This window comes from Brachionichthys hirsutus, chromosome 13 (assembly GCF_040956055.1).
Source record: "Brachionichthys hirsutus isolate HB-005 chromosome 13, CSIRO-AGI_Bhir_v1, whole genome shotgun sequence".
In the NCBI taxonomy this organism is placed as follows: Eukaryota; Metazoa; Chordata; class Actinopteri; order Lophiiformes; family Brachionichthyidae; genus Brachionichthys; species Brachionichthys hirsutus.
Genome location: NC_090909.1, coordinates 9,355,235 through 9,372,973, shown reverse-complemented (window position 1 = coordinate 9,372,973; position 17,739 = coordinate 9,355,235). Strand labels below are relative to the sequence as shown.

At 44.3% G+C, this 17,739-nt stretch overlaps 1 protein-coding gene and 1 non-coding gene across 2 annotated transcripts; both read right to left on the bottom strand.

Annotated features, from left to right (window-relative positions):
* Window positions 1-748: 748 nt before the first annotated feature.
* Window positions 749-913, bottom strand: LOC137903557 (U1 spliceosomal RNA). The gene has a single exon (XR_011105778.1). It is a non-coding gene; the product is annotated as a U1 spliceosomal RNA (small nuclear RNA).
* Window positions 914-2,374: 1,461 nt separating this feature from the next.
* thrap3b (thyroid hormone receptor associated protein 3b) lies at window positions 2,375-13,167 on the bottom strand. The gene is made up of 11 exons (XM_068747059.1): window positions 13,082-13,167; window positions 11,491-11,639; window positions 7,976-8,827; window positions 6,899-7,504; window positions 6,577-6,719; window positions 6,290-6,401; window positions 6,103-6,178; window positions 5,272-5,453; window positions 4,673-4,907; window positions 4,179-4,346; window positions 2,375-3,837 (listed from the first exon to the last, which is right to left on the bottom strand). The coding sequence occupies exons 2-11, from the start codon at window positions 11,610-11,612 to the stop codon at window positions 3,610-3,612; spliced, it is 2,724 nt and encodes a 907-aa protein (XP_068603160.1). The 5' UTR covers window positions 11,613-11,639; window positions 13,082-13,167; the 3' UTR covers window positions 2,375-3,609.
* Window positions 13,168-17,739: the final 4,572 nt, after the last annotated feature.

Sequence of the window (17,739 nt, the reverse complement as noted above, 5' to 3'; positions counted from 1 at the left end):
CTCCACGTGTTAAAGGCGCACTGGAGGAGGGGGTGGGGGCTTCTGTGGCTCCCAATAAAAACGGTTCATGAAGTTCAAAAGATAAGGTGTAAAGAATAACACTGCTGGCGTGTTTTATTCAGCACACCGAGGGAAGCTCCAGGACTGACTGTTGTCGTTTCCATGCATGTTATATCCGGTTCGGCTCCTCCACAACCTCCGGAGGAGCCGAACAGCAGCAGGTGTTGCACGTCATCAGGCTGGGTGGCGCACGCGTTAGCGCACCCGCAGGAGGGTGCGGGTGAGGAAGCCTGGTGGTGGGTCAGATTGTCTGTCTATGCGGTGTCACATCATCGGGATCATGGTGCCCTGATGGTGCCCTGAGAAGGGTCGGAGAAAGAAATCAGACTAATAAACCAACGCAGGCGAAATGCCGACGATAACCTTCGGTCCTGGAAATGGATTGTACTGCATTATTAGTGTGTATTAAATATTTGCTATATTAAATGTGACCGGTGTAATATTATGTGTTGCGTTTGAGTATTTATATGTTTATGTTAGTATATGTATCTCTGTTAGGTACATATTACTAGGTTAGTTGTTTGTATTATGTTAGATGTGTGTGTGATACATTAACAGTGCACTTTTAGTAGTGTATAATACCTTTAAATGCGTATTGCGTGACGTAACACGAGTTTCCAGAGAACCCAAACACGCCATCCCTATTGGAAACCAAATCACTTCAGATATTTTTTTTTCCACACTCGATCAGGGGAGAGCGCGAACGCAGTCCCCCACTACCAGAAATTATGCAGTCGAGATTCCCACATTTGGGGAATTCGCAGGGGTCAGCACCGCCCGAAGTGCAATGGCGGAGCCTCGCCCTGGGTGAACCACCTTCGTGATCATGGTATCTCCCCTGCCAGGTAAGTATGAGTTGTACACGCCGGCCTCGGCGACGTCATTCACCGGCAGAGGCCTCTGCGTCACGGTGCGGGTTTAACACGACAGCCGCTTACAGACAGCCGGTTCGGAGAAAGCTCCGGTACCGTCCGGGAAATATATCTTAAATATAAACGCTAGAACAATAGTAACGCTGAGAACTTCAATTAGATCCCATCATGCTTTGCGCTACTATGTGTGTCACGTGGTGGTGGGCGACTTCCGCGTTTGCGCCTTCCTTGAAACTATTTAAAGATTTCATCTCAAACTACAGTCCGTATAGTTTATTTTTGTAGTACTTCTTGTTACTGCAGTATCATTACTTCGTCTTGTATCTGTATTCATCCTTCCCTCTGACAACTGCTGCAAAAATGAGGCTATTTCTACTTCTCTGAGAAGGGGACTTCAGACTTGGGGAGGAGCTGTGATCAGGAAAGCGCAAACACGCACGACGTCCGCCACCACGTGATATAAAGAGAAGCGCAAAGCATGATGGGATTAAATAAAGACCCCACCGGTGACACCTAGCGGTCAGCTGCTGTTACAGCAGACAATAATTTATATTTTTTATCTTGATTCCCGTTCCAACACAAAAGCAACAAGCAGCTGCGTCTTCATTCTGAGAACCAGTGTCAACTCATTAAAGTGTCACATTTTGAACTGTTTACATTTGTTGCCCTTTCACTAACTATTTGAAACATGATTTAGATTGATATGACAGTTATTTCAACTTCAGAGCTTTGGAGGTGTGACTGAAGGTTTGTGAGAAGTTCTCAAGCAGTTCAGTGGAAACCACTTTATGGTGTTTATAATCACAAGGACATCCCTGGATTTGGATCACCTGATCTTCATTAGAATATATTTGCAATGTAACATATGATGGAACATTCAACAGCAGAAGTACTTTGTGGGAATGATTCTGAAGGACTTCCTCGTGCTCCAGCGTGAAGACAAAGTGAGAAGGATTGAGAGGTTTTGATTCAAGTCGCTGGATTCTCACGCTTAGCACCAAGATGCCACGTAGAGGAGGTATTTCCAAATACCAACCGTGGTTGGTAATCCATCCCAACATTCCCAAGCCTTACGACGCCCTGTTTGAATAATGAAAACGCAAAGATCTTGTGTTTTCACTGATGCATGTCGAACCAACATGTTCCCTCCACGTCTATTCAGGCCACTAAATTCAATATAACACTATATTCAGTGTAATTTACTCACTGAAAACACAAAATCAATTTGCACAGAGAACACAAATACATCTTCGCTTCTGCTCAGATTAAGGTTATTTTTTTTGGAGGGGGTGAAATATATATTATGTCACTCGTCAACATAAATCCTCGATAATGAATGACCTTTCCAGATTCCTGAACATTGAGAACATTAATTAGTTCTATAATGCTTTATATTTCCTTTTAATTTGATGAAACACGCAGACCAGGTCAAAGTTAACACAACCACACCTTTTTATGTACTGGGTTTTAATAAGATCAGAAGAAACAGTTTACTTTTTTAATTCAGCAACTATTCATGTTTCTACACAGACAGCAGCGAGATATGAGACGCTAAACAAAGACGACAGGATCACACAACCCGCTGAGCTCTAACGCCTCTACGGTCCGTTCCTCAAAAAGCACTCACAGAAACACCCTGAATGGATGAAAACATCTACAGTTCTTAAGAATAATAATCATTAAAAAAAAGTTCTAATTCTCAGATTAAGGGAAAGTCTTGGAGTTCTCTTTAGGTCATGCAGACGTGACATTTAAGCAACTCTCTCTATTCGCTTGCGTCGATTCCTTTAAAAATACAAGATGACCATTTCAAACTTTTTTTTTTTGGAGGGGGGGGGGATTTACTCTTCCTGTTCAGCTTCTTTTCTGAGTTTGACTTAAAATTAAATGTCTGCCACTTTTCCCCCTCTTCTCTAAATGTTACGCTAATCTTAAATGCCATGTACTTTATTTATTTTTTTGCAATCACTAACCTTTTCTCATTACAAAACAAATCAGGACGGAAACCTACGTTTGTCCAATTCTGTCAAACGCCATCGTGTTTTCGACTGAACACAACCGCGACCGGCGGTGAAACTACAACGACTACAAGAGCGTCTCCGTGAACGTGGAAGTGAGACACTGGAAGTGACGAACTCCTCTCGTTCGGGGGGGGGGGGGTCGCGTGATAACTTGACGATCAGGAGCTCCGATTGGTCCCATGAAGTGAGTAATGATTCAAATGTTTCATGCAGTAACATCAAAGATTTATGCCCAATCACACAACTAAACAGAAAACAACTAACAATAAAAAGGGGAAACCCACCTCTGTCGATTAACCGGTACAAAACTTCACCTCCGTCAGCCATTCCTCTCATGTACCTTCAAACTGCTGATGCAGAAATTGTGATTTTCTAAGGCACAAATTCATTTTGTTTTTCATGCGCTCAGAAGATCAGCCGTTTTCTGATAGTCGACTAAACAAGACCGTCACGTTAAAAAACAAACAAAAAAAACCCCCCCACACAAATCCGGCTGAAAGCTCACGCACAAGAGTGACCGACTGCTGCTCTTCATCCAGGTCACTTCTTTCCGAGCCTCTACGCGACTAACCATTAAACAAAGGGACAATGTGGAAGGACGACAGAGAACCCCCCCCACCCCCCCCACCCCACATTCCCACGTGAATGCTGGCGGTCTACTGCTTCACGGTGGCGGCGTCGCTAGAGCTCTTCACTTCTTTACGCTCTACATCTATGCCTTCGTCGGCCATTCCCTCCTCCCCGTCCCCCTTGAACATGTCGTGGGTCCACTTCGGGCTGCTGCCCCCCTTGCGGTAGATGAAGCGTCCGCGGCGCGCCGGGAAGGAGCCCCGGCCTCTGCCGCGGTTGTCGATCCAGGTTTTCTCACCGTCGCGGTCATCGTGCTGGAAGGGGGGGGGGGGGGGGCAACAATGAAGACAGTCAGAACTCCTTCTCACACACACACACACACACACACACACACACAACCGTCCATCGCTCCTGCCGCTCGTCTCATCCCTCCCCGGGAATCAACGGAGCAATTTAAGACAAACAACGTGAAACCAAAACAAAGGGCAAGAAGGCGTTTCTTAATTAGAGTTGATTTTTTTTCTAACGCAAATACTCAGGTGATATTCAAAGTACAAGTTATTATATATATATAGGGTTAAGTATGAAGGAATATCAGTGCAAGTGGTTCCCAGTAGTAACACCTGAGCACAATGGAGCAGCTTCACGGACTCACCAGGTAATACTTCCTGCTTTTGGGCGTGTACTCAGGGTCCCACTCCTCCTCTGGGGGGCGCACGGCCGGATTCATGGCGGCAGGGTTTCCATTGCTGCTGTTGTTGTTGTTGTTGTTGTTCCCAGGATAATTTCCCCTGTTCCAGCCTCTCCCCCTCATCCTGGGGAACTGACACCAAAACAACAGGCGGCTTTTCAACTTGCCCTCAAGGTGCATCGTTGCTCATAAGATGCTAAAAGAGCATCATAGCTCATGACCGTGGTCCAAGCTCAGAACGTGTTCCTCGCCGATGTTGAGAATAGAAAAAATAAAGCCATTCCAAAGCAAAAAAACAACAACACGTGTTTTAGCGATGAGGTAAATCCTTATAATACCTTAATAAATATCCGGCAGTACATGGAATATGCATGACGAGTACATCATAGTACTCTCCTAGCAAGATGAGACTTCGGCGCATCGATGGGAGAAACAAATCCAGCAGAAGAGGAACTTACAAATCCACGACCTCGGCCCCGCTCTCCGGTGTGGCCCTCGAAATCTCTAGGAGGGCCTCTGTCTGAGGGCCCGCCGTAGTCCCGGGGGGGGTAACGCGGGGGGCAGTAGCCCTCCTCTGATTGCTCCATCCCTTCCCCCATGTACTCTTTACCTCTGAAGGGTGGCGGATAAGGGGACGGAGAAGAGGAAGAGGAGGAGGAGGATGGCGAGCGGTCCCGCTTCTTTTTACCCTTTCTGTGAGGACAAAGAGGAGGAGAGGGTTTCAGCGCTGAACGAGCCAAGCGGCAACGATGGAACCGTTTCATTTTTACAAACGACATTTGCCAAAACCGTTTCCTGTAGAGACTCTGATGAGAAAAAACATTTAAAAGGGGGGAGTGGGGGGTGGGGCATGCATCAGGAAGGTTAATTTGAGGCTCAAATCACCTGGAAGTTCAGCTTTCTACGGTTTTGTTTTTAGATGATTCCACAAACATGCAAAGAGTGACTAATCACCAATCCTCCAACACGTCTCCTAGCAACAGCGACGTCAACATTTCCCACACGAAGGCTGCAGCGCGTTCATTTCTTTCTACCGGAAACCACAAACCGGACTCACTTGGATTTCTTGTGGTGCTTCCCGGATTTCTCAGAGGACCTCTCCCGGCTCGGCCCCCGGGAGCCTCCCGGGCTCCTCCCCGCTTCGCGCTTGAGGTCGCGCTCCTTCCCAGCGAACCTCTTACGTCTTTCAATATCCAGACGAAGGTCCATCACGTCACCTTTGAACCTTTGACTGGGGTCCTGCGGAGATACGCGCTTGTTAGCCACGGCGGCCGCTCTTGTGCGACACCGACGCGATAAATAAAGTGGACATATTCCCAGAGATTCAGAAATATCCGTAGACATTAAAAACACAAGCAGATACCTGCGAATAAATAAAGACAATACTTAGATAAGCAGGTCGTTCTCTCTGGTGTTTAGAATAAAATGAAGCTATTGCATTACACTTTAAACACCACACGTGAAAAAAGAAAAAGCGACTTTACGCCTTCCAATCTAAAAATACAGTATTTGTGGAAACAAGCAGCATGCATGTCGCTTATTAAAAATAGATACAATCTCAGGTTTCTGAGGCTTGGCTTGTTTTTTTCTTTTCAGGAAAAATACTTACAAGGTAAAGGCACTGATAAGCGTTCCTCGAGAGGCTTGGATTCAGGGTCTTAATTCACTTCCTTTTAGCCTTTGCTTGGGTTCGTATATACCCAATCAATAACCGTATCTCATAGGCTGGGGGGGCGCTTGCTTGGCACTTACAAAACACAATTGGGCTCTTTTGATTTAGAAATATACATCCTTTAAGAGAAAAGCACAAAGCTGAACACTGCTGCTTTTGGATCATCTCAAAGTTTCTTGGCTCCAAAGAGGTCAAATTTCAAAAAGGACTGGTCACCTTGTAGCTCGTCTCCTCCATATCCTCAAAGAGCTGAGAGCGCCTCTTAAAGGCACTGGGGGAGACATCAATTCTCCTAAGAGACGGGAGAAGCTCTGATGTCAGTAGGCAGTGGCGACGGAGAGACCGTACAAAGAAGAAGAACAATGGAACTACATTCTTCTTATTTAATGACATATTTGGGCACCTGTGGATTTCTGGGCTCTTCCTTGGCTTCCTCATTTCTGCTTCTGCAGCTTTTCTTTGGTACATGGCAAACCGCTCACTTAAAGTCATGTCCGAGGAATGGAAGTGTTGAGCTACCAAAAAAAGAAAAACACACACAAAAAAAACAAAACAATATTATTCCACAAACCACAAAACCGACAAATTAATGACCATCAGAAAATGAAAAGCCCAGCGGGGCTCACAACTGGACGGACACGGCCCCCGCTTTAGTCTTCAGATGACCGCGCAGAACCAGGCGGACTCTACCTTTAATGTAGTGCACAATGGAGACAATGTGCTGAGCGAACAGCTCGGACGGGCTGCGCCGGAGCTGCGCCGATTGAATGTGCTGGAAAATGGAACGAAACTCCGGCTCTTTCTTGGTGATCGGATCTCGAGACATGGAAGAGCTGGAAGGAGAGAGAAAGGCGGGAGAACGCGGTGAAGTGAACGAGGCCTGAAAGAAAACCTGCCGTAACATTTCAGAACCCGCCAACGAGACATGACTAGATTTGTTTGGCTTCTCTTCGGCGGTGGAGGGGTCGTCTTGTATTTGAGCTAATATACGAATGAGCCACACGACAAATACCTGGGCTTCTCATCCAAGGAATCCATTTTCAGTTCAAACTCCTCCCGAGTTGAAGACAGGCGCCGAGCAGGCGACTCCTCGCGAGGAGGGAACGCTCCGGGGAACAGCGGGCGCTCCTTCTCTCTGGAGGTCGCAGGTGGGGACGGACTCCTCCTGAGCCGCTCCTTTTCCTTCTTCTCCTTCTTCTTGGACTTCTCCTCTTTCTTGGAGCCATGCTTGCGGCTTCGGTACATCTCCTCCATGTTTTCCAAGGCCTCCGGCTCCTCGACGTTTCTCCGGCTTTTCTCTTTACCCGACGAGAAGGACGTCGAGTAGCTCGGCTCGTCCCCCCACTTCCCGAAGATATCCCGAGCCGTGAGGGTGGCTTTGAGCTCGCGGTCCTCGTCGGCATCCCTCTCCTTCAGCCCGTGGGACTTCAGGAACTCCTCTTCCCCAGCATCGAAGAAAGGCACCGTCTTGTCTTCCTTGGAGTCGCTGAAAGAAGTAGACAAGATGTTGAGAAAGTCTGCGGGTTTGCCTCCTTTCTCCCGCTGCCGCTCTGTGGCCGTCTCATCCTTTTCGCCAGCGTCCTTATCAGCAGCCTTTTTGTTTTTATCGGCCAGGAACCTGAAACGGAGACAAACTGGGCTTTAGGCCCGTGACCAGCGGCTGTATTTCAAAAGCAAATGCCTCAAAATGAGACAAAATTATTTATATATATATAAATTTACAAAAAACGAACTGGGATCGGCCATGCAGACAAAATAAATTGGATTTATGGGAATGTTTTTTCCTGCTGAATCCCGTTATGATTATGAATTTGCAAACAGACTGCAAGCAGGGTAGCAAAATGGAAATATTAAGCTGAAACTGTGCACAAAATAGTCCCTTTAAATAACAACTGATGCAGTTTGAACCCCCCCCCCCCCATGACCATATTCTAGCCTTAAACAGTGCACAGAAAAGGGTCGACGATGCACCGACATCGATGGACACAGCTCGAGTTCGACCTTTGAACCTGTGCTCTTCCAAGGATCTTTGACAAAGGCTAAGCCTGCATGGAAATTCAACATTCAAGAGGCCTGAGGAGCAACATACTTTTTGAAGGCAGTCGAAATCACCGTCTTATCTCCAGCTTTAGGGTCGTCTTTGGAGAAGAACCCAAAGCCGCCGAAGGACGCCGTCTGTCCTGACAGCGAGGGACTCTTGTCTGAATGGGGAGACACACTGCCCACGGTTTTCCACAGAGCACCCCCACCATCCGGCGCCTTGTCATCGGGGCTACTGGAAGTCTCTTCTTTCTTGGCGTCTGGGCTGGTTTGCTTCGGACTGGGCTCGTAGTCGATCCATTTGCCTCCGGACGCCTTCTCGATGGCACTGCCGTCTGACGTCTGGCCCAATTTCTCAGATTCATTTTCTGCCGTCTTGTCTTTAGCGACCTTGGCGGCACGCTTGCCCTTGCTGGCACGACGGCGTGGAGAGGAGGAGCGCGAGGAGTTGCTGGAGCGCTTGGAGCGTCGGGATCTCCCTGAAGAGGAGCGGTCAGAGTAGCGGGAGTGGCTCCGGCTGCCCGAGCGCTTCTTAGGTGTGCGTGAGCGCGAGCGTGAGCGACCCCTCCTGGGGCTGTGCGAGTGGTGGTCCTGGTCGTGGTGCCGATCATGCCAGCCGCCGCCTCCACCACCACCACCTCCACCTCCGCCGCCACCGCCACCACCACCACCTCCGCCGCCGCCGCCATGCCAATTGGTCTTGTAGCCATAGCCCCCGCCTCCTCCCCTGTTCTGGTAATGGCCACGTTGGTAATAGCCGCGGTTCCTGCCGCGGTAGTAGTACGGTCGCCGGTAACCTCGGTTGTAACCTCTGAAGCCGCCCCTGTTGTTCTGATAATCCCTGGTAGGATAGCTTCTGTAGGACGGAGACTGGGAACGAGAGCGGGAACGAGATCTAGAACTGGACGAGAGAAAAGAGAAAGAGAAAGACAGAAAAACATGTTATTGAGGATCAAGCATGCAAAAAAAAAAAAAAAAAAAAACATTCCAACATCAGAAATCAGAGGTCTGTGATAAAGAATTAAAGTTTAAGGCCATTATTCAAAAGAATAACCCGGACGCATTTAAGCAGCATTTCAGCGTCTTGGTGTATTAACCCTTTGTTCCCCGGGGTCTGCTCTAAATTTCGTTGAATGACTGTATGAACCCCTTTTGCCGGTTTAACTTCATTTTGAAGTTCCTTTATGCGACGGTTGGGTTGGGTTGGAGCCTCCATGGGGAGTAAAGAGAAAACAGAAAATAAGACATAGATACGTCCAAGATTAAAATACAGATTTTAAACGGGTCGTAATTCAGATTGTTTTGTCCTCTTTCAATAACCTCCTGTGTCGTGTTCGTCCCCTCCTGGGGAGAACCATGGCCTCTGTGGACTTTATTGTTTAAGAGACAATCAGGTTTGACCACATTTGTCTTCATGAACTAGAATGACTCATGTTGCAAACACACAAGCACACCTTCTGCCTTTGCCATGTTGTTATTTATAAAGCCCATTATCTGCTAAGTCCCTTCTCACAGATCTCCTCCTTTAAGCCTGAGAAATAGAATTCACAGGCTCTATATTCAGGAGTCAGGATTTACTTTCACCCCCCCTAGGGCACCAAAAGAACTTGGTAAGAAGTCATTCAAGCTTTTCTGCGCCTTCTTTTGGAACAATCCGCAGATTGATCTTAAACACAAAACTTTAGTGAACCCGGACAATTTAAAATTATGTTAAAACTCACTAATTCCAGACTGTTGATCTCAGAGAGACAAACATGCTTTTACGAAAGATAAATAAAATAGCTGCGACTCTCTTGGTAAAGCGGTAAAGATAGGAGTGATGCTTCGGTTATCTGACCCGCAGATGGAAGGAGGGGGAGAGAGAGACAGAGCGAAATTCGACATCAACTGAGCACTTTAACAGTAAACCTCCATTGGCTTTTAAAATTACAGAATAAAACTTCAACGCCATAAATGCAAGACCAGTAGTGTTTGTCCGCTTACCCATTGTCCCTTTTCATTTCCAGGGAGCGGTCCCAGACTGTACCACAGCAGAAATACAATATCAGGACAGCCTGCCACTTTAAAGCAGAAGGCGAACAAAAGTGCAAACCCGAGCTCCAACTTACCCTAGTTTAAAGAGGGAGGAGGAAAAGCACTCGCTCACGACACCTTTCGCAATTATTTACATGCAGTGTAGCAATGCTCAACAAAGAAAGCACCTGCCCTGACAAACACGACCAGCCTTTGAGCTCCGTACGGGTTTCACGGGCATCGCCTGACATCAAGGCAGCCGGCACGAGCAGCAAAACGAGGAATCGATCTAGTCTGTAATAAATATAGTACGTCGTCTGTCAACTTCAACTGCAGGCCACAAACACAACAGAAAAAGACTGCAGACGAGTTGAACCAAACGCCGTCTCTCATGTAAACTGATGCAAACCAAGAATTAAATGTTGAATAAACCAATAGGAGACAATTCAAGGTATGTTTGTGTTGATCTGGAATTAATGAAGGGGGTGAAAAAAACTGTAAAACATGTGTATAGTTACTATTTCTAACCCCTGACCAACTATTTTACCTTTCAGCTGATTTATTGCGTCAACTTGTAATATTCACTTTGCTCATTACAACACGGCCTGACGCTAATAGTGTTGCTAGCATGAAGGAAAGATAACAAGCAGCCTACAGAGAGAATCGGACACGAAATGTCGTAAACTCCGGTTCAATATACGCCTTCAGTTTAAGAGCTCATCGCTATACAGGCTTCCCAGAAGTGCCGTTCAATAATCAAATGACTAAAGTAAACTCACGACTGGAACATGAGCTGGCCATTTCCTGCATGCTTGAAATGTATCCATCCCGAGTCTGCACTTTCATAAAATAAAAATACTTTTGCACCCCTGATTACTGGTTTATAACTAATTAATACAGACTATTACTACTGCTAATACAGACTGTTAAATATGTTGTAAAAAAAAAAAAAAATCAGTAGTAACAATGTAATGCATTCATTAAAGGTCGCATGTTATACCCTTTTTCCACAAGTTAATGGAGTTTCCAGACACTTATATGAAATATCTGTGCCAGTCTTTGGTCAAAGTAGCAAACAGATGCTGCAGGACAGCGTCCCCCTTTTCTGTTCTGGAAGCTCTGGAAATTAAACCAAAACTAAATTCATAGCGGGCACGCTACCATGGTAACCGGTGAGGTGACTTTTTTTTTTTTAGCAAACATGGAAACATTTTTGCCGGAACATTACCACCAAAAATAAACTTTATTCACTCTGTTCTTCTTGTTTGTCAATCCTGAACTACGCAGGATTGACTGGATGGTTTAATAACCCGAAACCACCAAGTTGTTCTAGGGTGAAAACTCAATTTCATTGTGTGTGTCTGCAGATGATTAATAAAAAGTATTTCAAAATATTTTTCCCCCATAATATGTCCCCTTTAAAGAGCGAATATTAAGTCTAATGTGTCCATCTGCTTGATATTTACTGCAGAGAATTGTCAGCCCCCAATGAACACATCAAGCGACGGATGTAGCCAAACGTCCGACTCTGAAGAACATCATTGGATTTACCTATAACGGCGTTTCCTGGATCTGGAGCGGGAGTTGCTCCTTGAGCGAGATCTGGAGTATGATCTGGACTTGGACCTTGACCTGGAGCGGGAATGACCGGGAGAAGCTGGAGCCTTTGACATCTTTGCACTCAGGCCAACTAAAATATCCTGGAAAGGAATACAGAAAAACATGTGAATTTCACTCTCAGTAAGGTGTATTAATTGCAAACTAAATATATTTAACGTTACATTAGTGTTCCCTACCTTGGAAATGGATACTAACGATTATATCAACGTGCAAAAGCACTTTTTGGGGGGGGGGGCAAACCTGCAGCAGCAGCTCATCCCCCTCGTTATTGGATTTACACCGTCCACATGGTGATCTGGATTATCATCAAAAGCTTCTAAATTGTTCTTGGTATCTTTATACACCAACCATGAAAAGTCAAAGTGAATCAGAGTTTTTAAGAGATTTTTGAATCCGTAAATGGAGCTTTTGATATTAAAGGATTTTTTTTTTTTTTTTACCGACTCCATCCTGGATCTGATCCAGATGAAATTAGGTGGGGAGATAGAAACGCCCGCCCCACATGACCCGTGTCAAATTCCATAAACATTGGTCAATAATCAACAGAGATATTGAACATTTCAGCTCAATCCACCCAGAACTTGCTAACGGACGGACGGCAGCATTACACAACGTCCGCCTCGCCTCGGTAACAATTTCAGAACAAAAGCAAACATGAGTAAGTTACTTTCAGAACAAAGTAAAATAAGAGCTCTCCCTCTTATATTTAAACAAAGCAGGAAATGAAACTAAGCTTGCATGATTTAAAGTTCCCCCATTTCATCACTGGAGGCCACTTGCAAGGCTACACGTCCTGTAAAAAAAACATTATGAAGGCCAGCAAAGGCTGCAAGCAATCTGAGTATGTAACACATGCAAACAGTCATTTCCCAAGAAGCAGCATGTTCTCTGGAACAGTTTATACTGACCTGGTTCTAACTGAGCATGAAATGAATTCTGGCCCGTTTAAAGTGTTCTTTAAACAGATTAGATAAATAGACGGCTGGAAAGATATTCGTTTAATCCCAAAGGTGGTAATCTTGCATTAGCTATCTGGATTCAAGTCAGTCCATAAAATATACAACGAGATAGCAATTTAATTGACTTATCCTTAAAAGCTGAATCTGAAGCACCAGGTTTGGTGGTGGTGGTGGTGGTGGTGGTGGGGGGGGGGGGGGGTATCAGATCATCATCATCATCATCATTATTATTAGTATTATAGGCCGCTAAAACTGTGACTACCGTAGTTAAGGAAATAGTTAAACTCCTCTTAATCCTATGATCGATTCGCTTGCTTTGGTGGGTAACCGCACCAATAATCACAACTGCTAAACGCAATGTATAAATAACCACGCCATTAAAACAAATAACGGTGTTGCTTCATTTGTAGCTTCTTCGGCGCACACAATGCAGTTCGTCCATACGAAGACCAATAAAACCGACCGAAGATATCTATAACGTTACTCGGTCTTTTTTTTTTTAGCAAGGATGTAAGAAATTCAACAATTAGCGAGGCAACAGCGCTAAACCAAGCCGTAAATACCTTTTATCCGTTTTCACAGGCTGAGCGTGATCCTTCGAGGCCAGGCCGCCTGGTCGCTTCGTCCCTCCTTCCTGGTTGTAATGCTCGAACCGCTAGCAACGTAGGCTAGTTAGCAAGAGCGGACATCCGAGCGCGATTTACGAGTATACTCCGTCAGACACTACAGAAAATACTTCAAATTACTTTGTCGCCCGCGCTAAGTACATTTGGGGACACGTCTGGGTATTTTCGACAGCGTTAAAATGGATGTTCCTGGAAGAATCAAAATGCGACGGTGCGAGCAAATGGCAACTGCTAGCTCACGGGAGCTACGCTTAAATCACGCGAGAAGAGACTTCGCGCGGTGAAACGTAGATATCCGGGGTTACAAAGGGTCACATGTCCTTACGCTGGAGATAATAATAAAGTAATAAAGAATGTTCTGCTGAACTTAAAAGGATCTGCTGTTTTTATTGCTCTTTCTCGTGTGGAAATAATGGTTTTATAGGTCCACTCTAACTTCACCATCATAAAAAAAAAAAAACTGTTTAATGATGCTTCCATTATTATTAACAACAAACAAAAAGGCTTCCATTATTATAAGCTGAGCTAAAATTTCGTATTATAAGAGAAATGGCATAGTTTATGTCTTTATATTTATTCATTGTAATCCGATAATATAGTTTGTTTACGTTTGGTTTTCTGAAGTATGAATAAGTTGAAAATGGGTTTGCAAAACACAAAAAATATAATTTTGAAAAATTTAAAACTGAAGATGGGTGTTGTTGTTTCTCATGATTTTCCCCTGGGAACTTTAAGCAGGAATATTTGAATATTATTCCAAGTAGTATCCAAGTCATGATCCTCAGACTGGTTATCCCCTTTGGATTAATTAGCATGTGCCTTTGAAATAAAAGATGGTTCACCAACAACTGAATGCGGTCTCTTAGTATCCCAAACACACAAGTCTATTTTAGTTTCCAGGTTGTGTCTTTAGAGCAGATGTTGTTTGTAGTACAGTGTTACTATTTTTATCAGGCGAAAAGCCCCTATCACAGACACAAATTCCATTCTTAATACCACTTGGGGGCAACTTGGCCTTGACCAAAGAACTACACTTACGGTACTAAAATAACATTCTGTCTCATCTCACTGACCTATTTTCTATGAGCGATGTAAGAATCAGAAGAAAACTAGAAGACTACTCGATGATCAGTCAGTCAAGGCCAAAAAGTCACATTAAATTCAAGTAAAGTCCCAACCCAAAGTCCAACCAAGCCCATGCATCATCAAAATAGCATCAGGGTTCTTTAGAGATCATCAGATCATGGTCTCTTACTCCTTTCTTTAGGACAATGCTCACTCCAGGCTTCATGAATATCCATTCATTAAACTGACCCTATGACTCCTTGGCTATAGAAACCTGCCCTCTGAATTATGAATCACATTGGTTTCATTAATAGTCTCATGGTTAATCAGTACAAATTGTATTTAATTCATGCTGGTTTTCTTTGCAATCTGGCTCACTAATGTTTAAAGATAATTTGGACACCAAACTATTTCAGCTACAAATTGAGACCTAGAAATGCAACTAATTCAGATCACTTTTTTTTTTTTTAAGTGTGGTAGATCTTAAAGGGATGTCACTGTATATTTTTTAGCCAAGCATCAAAGGCTCTGCACAGCATGAAGTGGTCAAATCACATCTCAATGACCTTTGACGAAGGTTTCTGTTCACTGTCATCTTCCTCTGCAGCACAGGTGTTGGATGCTCTGATATGTCAAAGTTAAAATTAACCACGGACAAATCTGTTCTCTGGCCACAATGTGAGACCACCAACGGCTCCGTGTCTGTTTGCCACTGTTATGAGCTGCTTACGGCGTCACCGGCGGCTTGAATTCCAAGAGGCAGAGAACAAGTTTGAAGAGTAACATCATGAAATGAAAGTGTATCGGCTTCAGTAAGATAAGGTGTATTACAGTACTGGGTTTACTCACTTCAAACTGTGACGTATTTGTTGTCCTTAAACGCAGAGCAAACAGATAATTACGCAAAATGTGATGAATAACCTTAAAAGCACCAAAAAAGTACCAATATTTGACATTCTATTGATTAATTACTTATAATAAGAATTTTTATCGTTCAGTTCTGCAGCGTTTCTCTGGTCTTTCTATGCACAACAACCAGCTCTCCTCTCTCTGAAGCAAACATTTGACAAAAGTGCACAATATCAAACTTTCCATCATCATTATATTACATCTCGCAGTAATAATAACAAAACTTCAACGGCTGTAATCAAGTGAATGGGGTTTGATATCCTCCATCCTAATTATTATTCTGTTCACCTGTTTCAAAAGAAGAAACCTGCAGCCCAGTTTGCTGAGAGAAAATTGAGAAACTCAGCATAAACTCTTAAACCTCTGGATTATTTTGCAAATATCTTCAAGAAAACCGCAGCACAAAAGGGTTTTATCGCATCACAAACTACAACCATGTAGGAGAGCGAAGAAAGGGCTGACCTTACCCGAGTGAAAGAGCCATCAAACAGAGAAGAAGAGCACGATGCCCTCGTTCCCTGCTTTACATAAACCGGTGAAAAAGGAGGACTTGGAAAAGGACACGCGGGGCTCCCTGACAGCCAGTTGGTGAAATCACATCTGAATTATAAATAGTCCCCCCCCCCCCCCCCCCATGGAAGCCGTTCAGGCGGTGCTGTTTGAAAGATGTGCTTGTGATGATCTGTCAGTTCAATTGCCAGCAGGGTGTTTGCAAGTGTTTCGCCGATTCTAATCAAAATATAAGCGAATGCAGAGACGTTACCCAGAGAGACACAGATCAAATAATGTATGTGCCAAGACTGCAAGGGCTTTTTTTGAAATGCTCCTCATAGACAGGATGTTTGACTGTACTTGTACTGTAATACATACTACTGTTTGACTATACTTGTACTGCTCTAACATTCAATCTAATAAATATAGTCATCATCATCATCATCCCTCCACGAAAGGAACTTCGGCATGTCAGCAAGCTGACAATAACGTCACCACGGTTACGATGTTTGAAGATCTGAACCGATTTCATGGCAGTCTAGTTGAAGTCTTTCACTACATATATTAGATGTGCCTCTGCATGTAGAAATCTGTCTTAAAAAAACAATCCATTTGGTGGCAAGATAATAATGTCAGCCTAAATGTTGCCGCTCCTCGTCCTCCATGGAAGTCTGTGGAGAGTTTCACTGTAACGTCAAACATTCATCAGTTGGTGAGACGATGACGTACACATGACTGATAATCATAGATACGATAGCTACACTGCCGCGTTGCACCTGTCTCACGCTGTTGACGCTGGAGTAGAATCACTTTGTGAACACCGGTCAACCAGATAAAAAGTGCATCAGGCAAACATGAACTTTGCTTTTCTCAAACAGGAGGGCAAACAGGGGCTCTCCCTGAACTACAGTGCTGTTTTAGGATGTGATGATAATTATCTTTGCAATTTCAAAGTCACAGACATCACGTCCTCCTCCAGGGCTTCTGTCCAGTACTGCTGTCCTGTGACAGATGATGCAGCGATGAGAGTTCGCATCGAGGTCAAAGTTACCCTGGGGGGGGGGACAAGGCTTCTCATATTTAATCCTTAGAGCATTTCTGCTGGCGAAGGTAAAATCTCACGCACAGCTTTTATCCCACATCAGTCGCCTGGGGGGGGGGGGGGGGGAGTAATGTTCTCTTCTCAGTGTAACATAAAACCAGAGCCCAACAAACAGGCTGTCACTGAAGACAGAGAGACTCTGTCCAGGTCTTTATTCTATCATGCACCAAACCTAGTTTCTCAGAGACTAAAGGGGAAATCAAATATCAGAATTTAATCCTATTTTTCCATTCATGTGTGGCTCACAGAAGTTCAATGGAAAGTAATAGACTACTTTAAACATTTCACTCCAGAGTCAGATTACTAATACAAAATACGCATCCATTAGTGAAAACCTTGTGCAAATAAGAGGGTGAAGTAGAAAAGGCTGGTTTGCTGTGGCGACCCCTGACGGGACAAGCCGAACGTACAGTAGTAGTAGTAGTAGTACTAGGAGTAGTAGTACGGTAGTAGTGAAAAGTAAACCTTCCCATACAATGAATGGGAATTTCTGTGAATGCATTTCTTCAACTATCAAGATCAACACCCTAAATATGTGATTGTTTTAACATCTTGATTTAAACTTTGTTTTAATTTCTACGGTAATAAGGAAAATTCTGAAAATAAATGTGAATAAAATACAATCACATCTCAAAATGAAACAATTTCCTGAATCCAGATCTACAAAAATGTTTCTTGGTTTTGCCCTTGGTCTGATTCCTCCACAGAATCTTTCCCTCCAGAAAGTTTCACCGACACTTTCTCAGTAATTTTAATGTAATGTTCTTTTCATAATCAATGTGAACGCTATGTGAACGGCAACAACAATGACCCGAGCTGTGGATGGAATCGTGAAATGTCTGCAGATTCTTGAGGATGTTTGATGCAGTGTAAGCGCTGTTGCCGAACAGCAAGAAGGTCACAGGGTCGAATCCGACTTGCGGCATTTCTGAGGAGGAGTGCGGAGTTTGCATGTTCTCCCCGTGTCTGCGTGGGTTCTTCCGGCTTCCTCCCATCGCCAAAAATATGCTAATTAGGTGAATTGGTT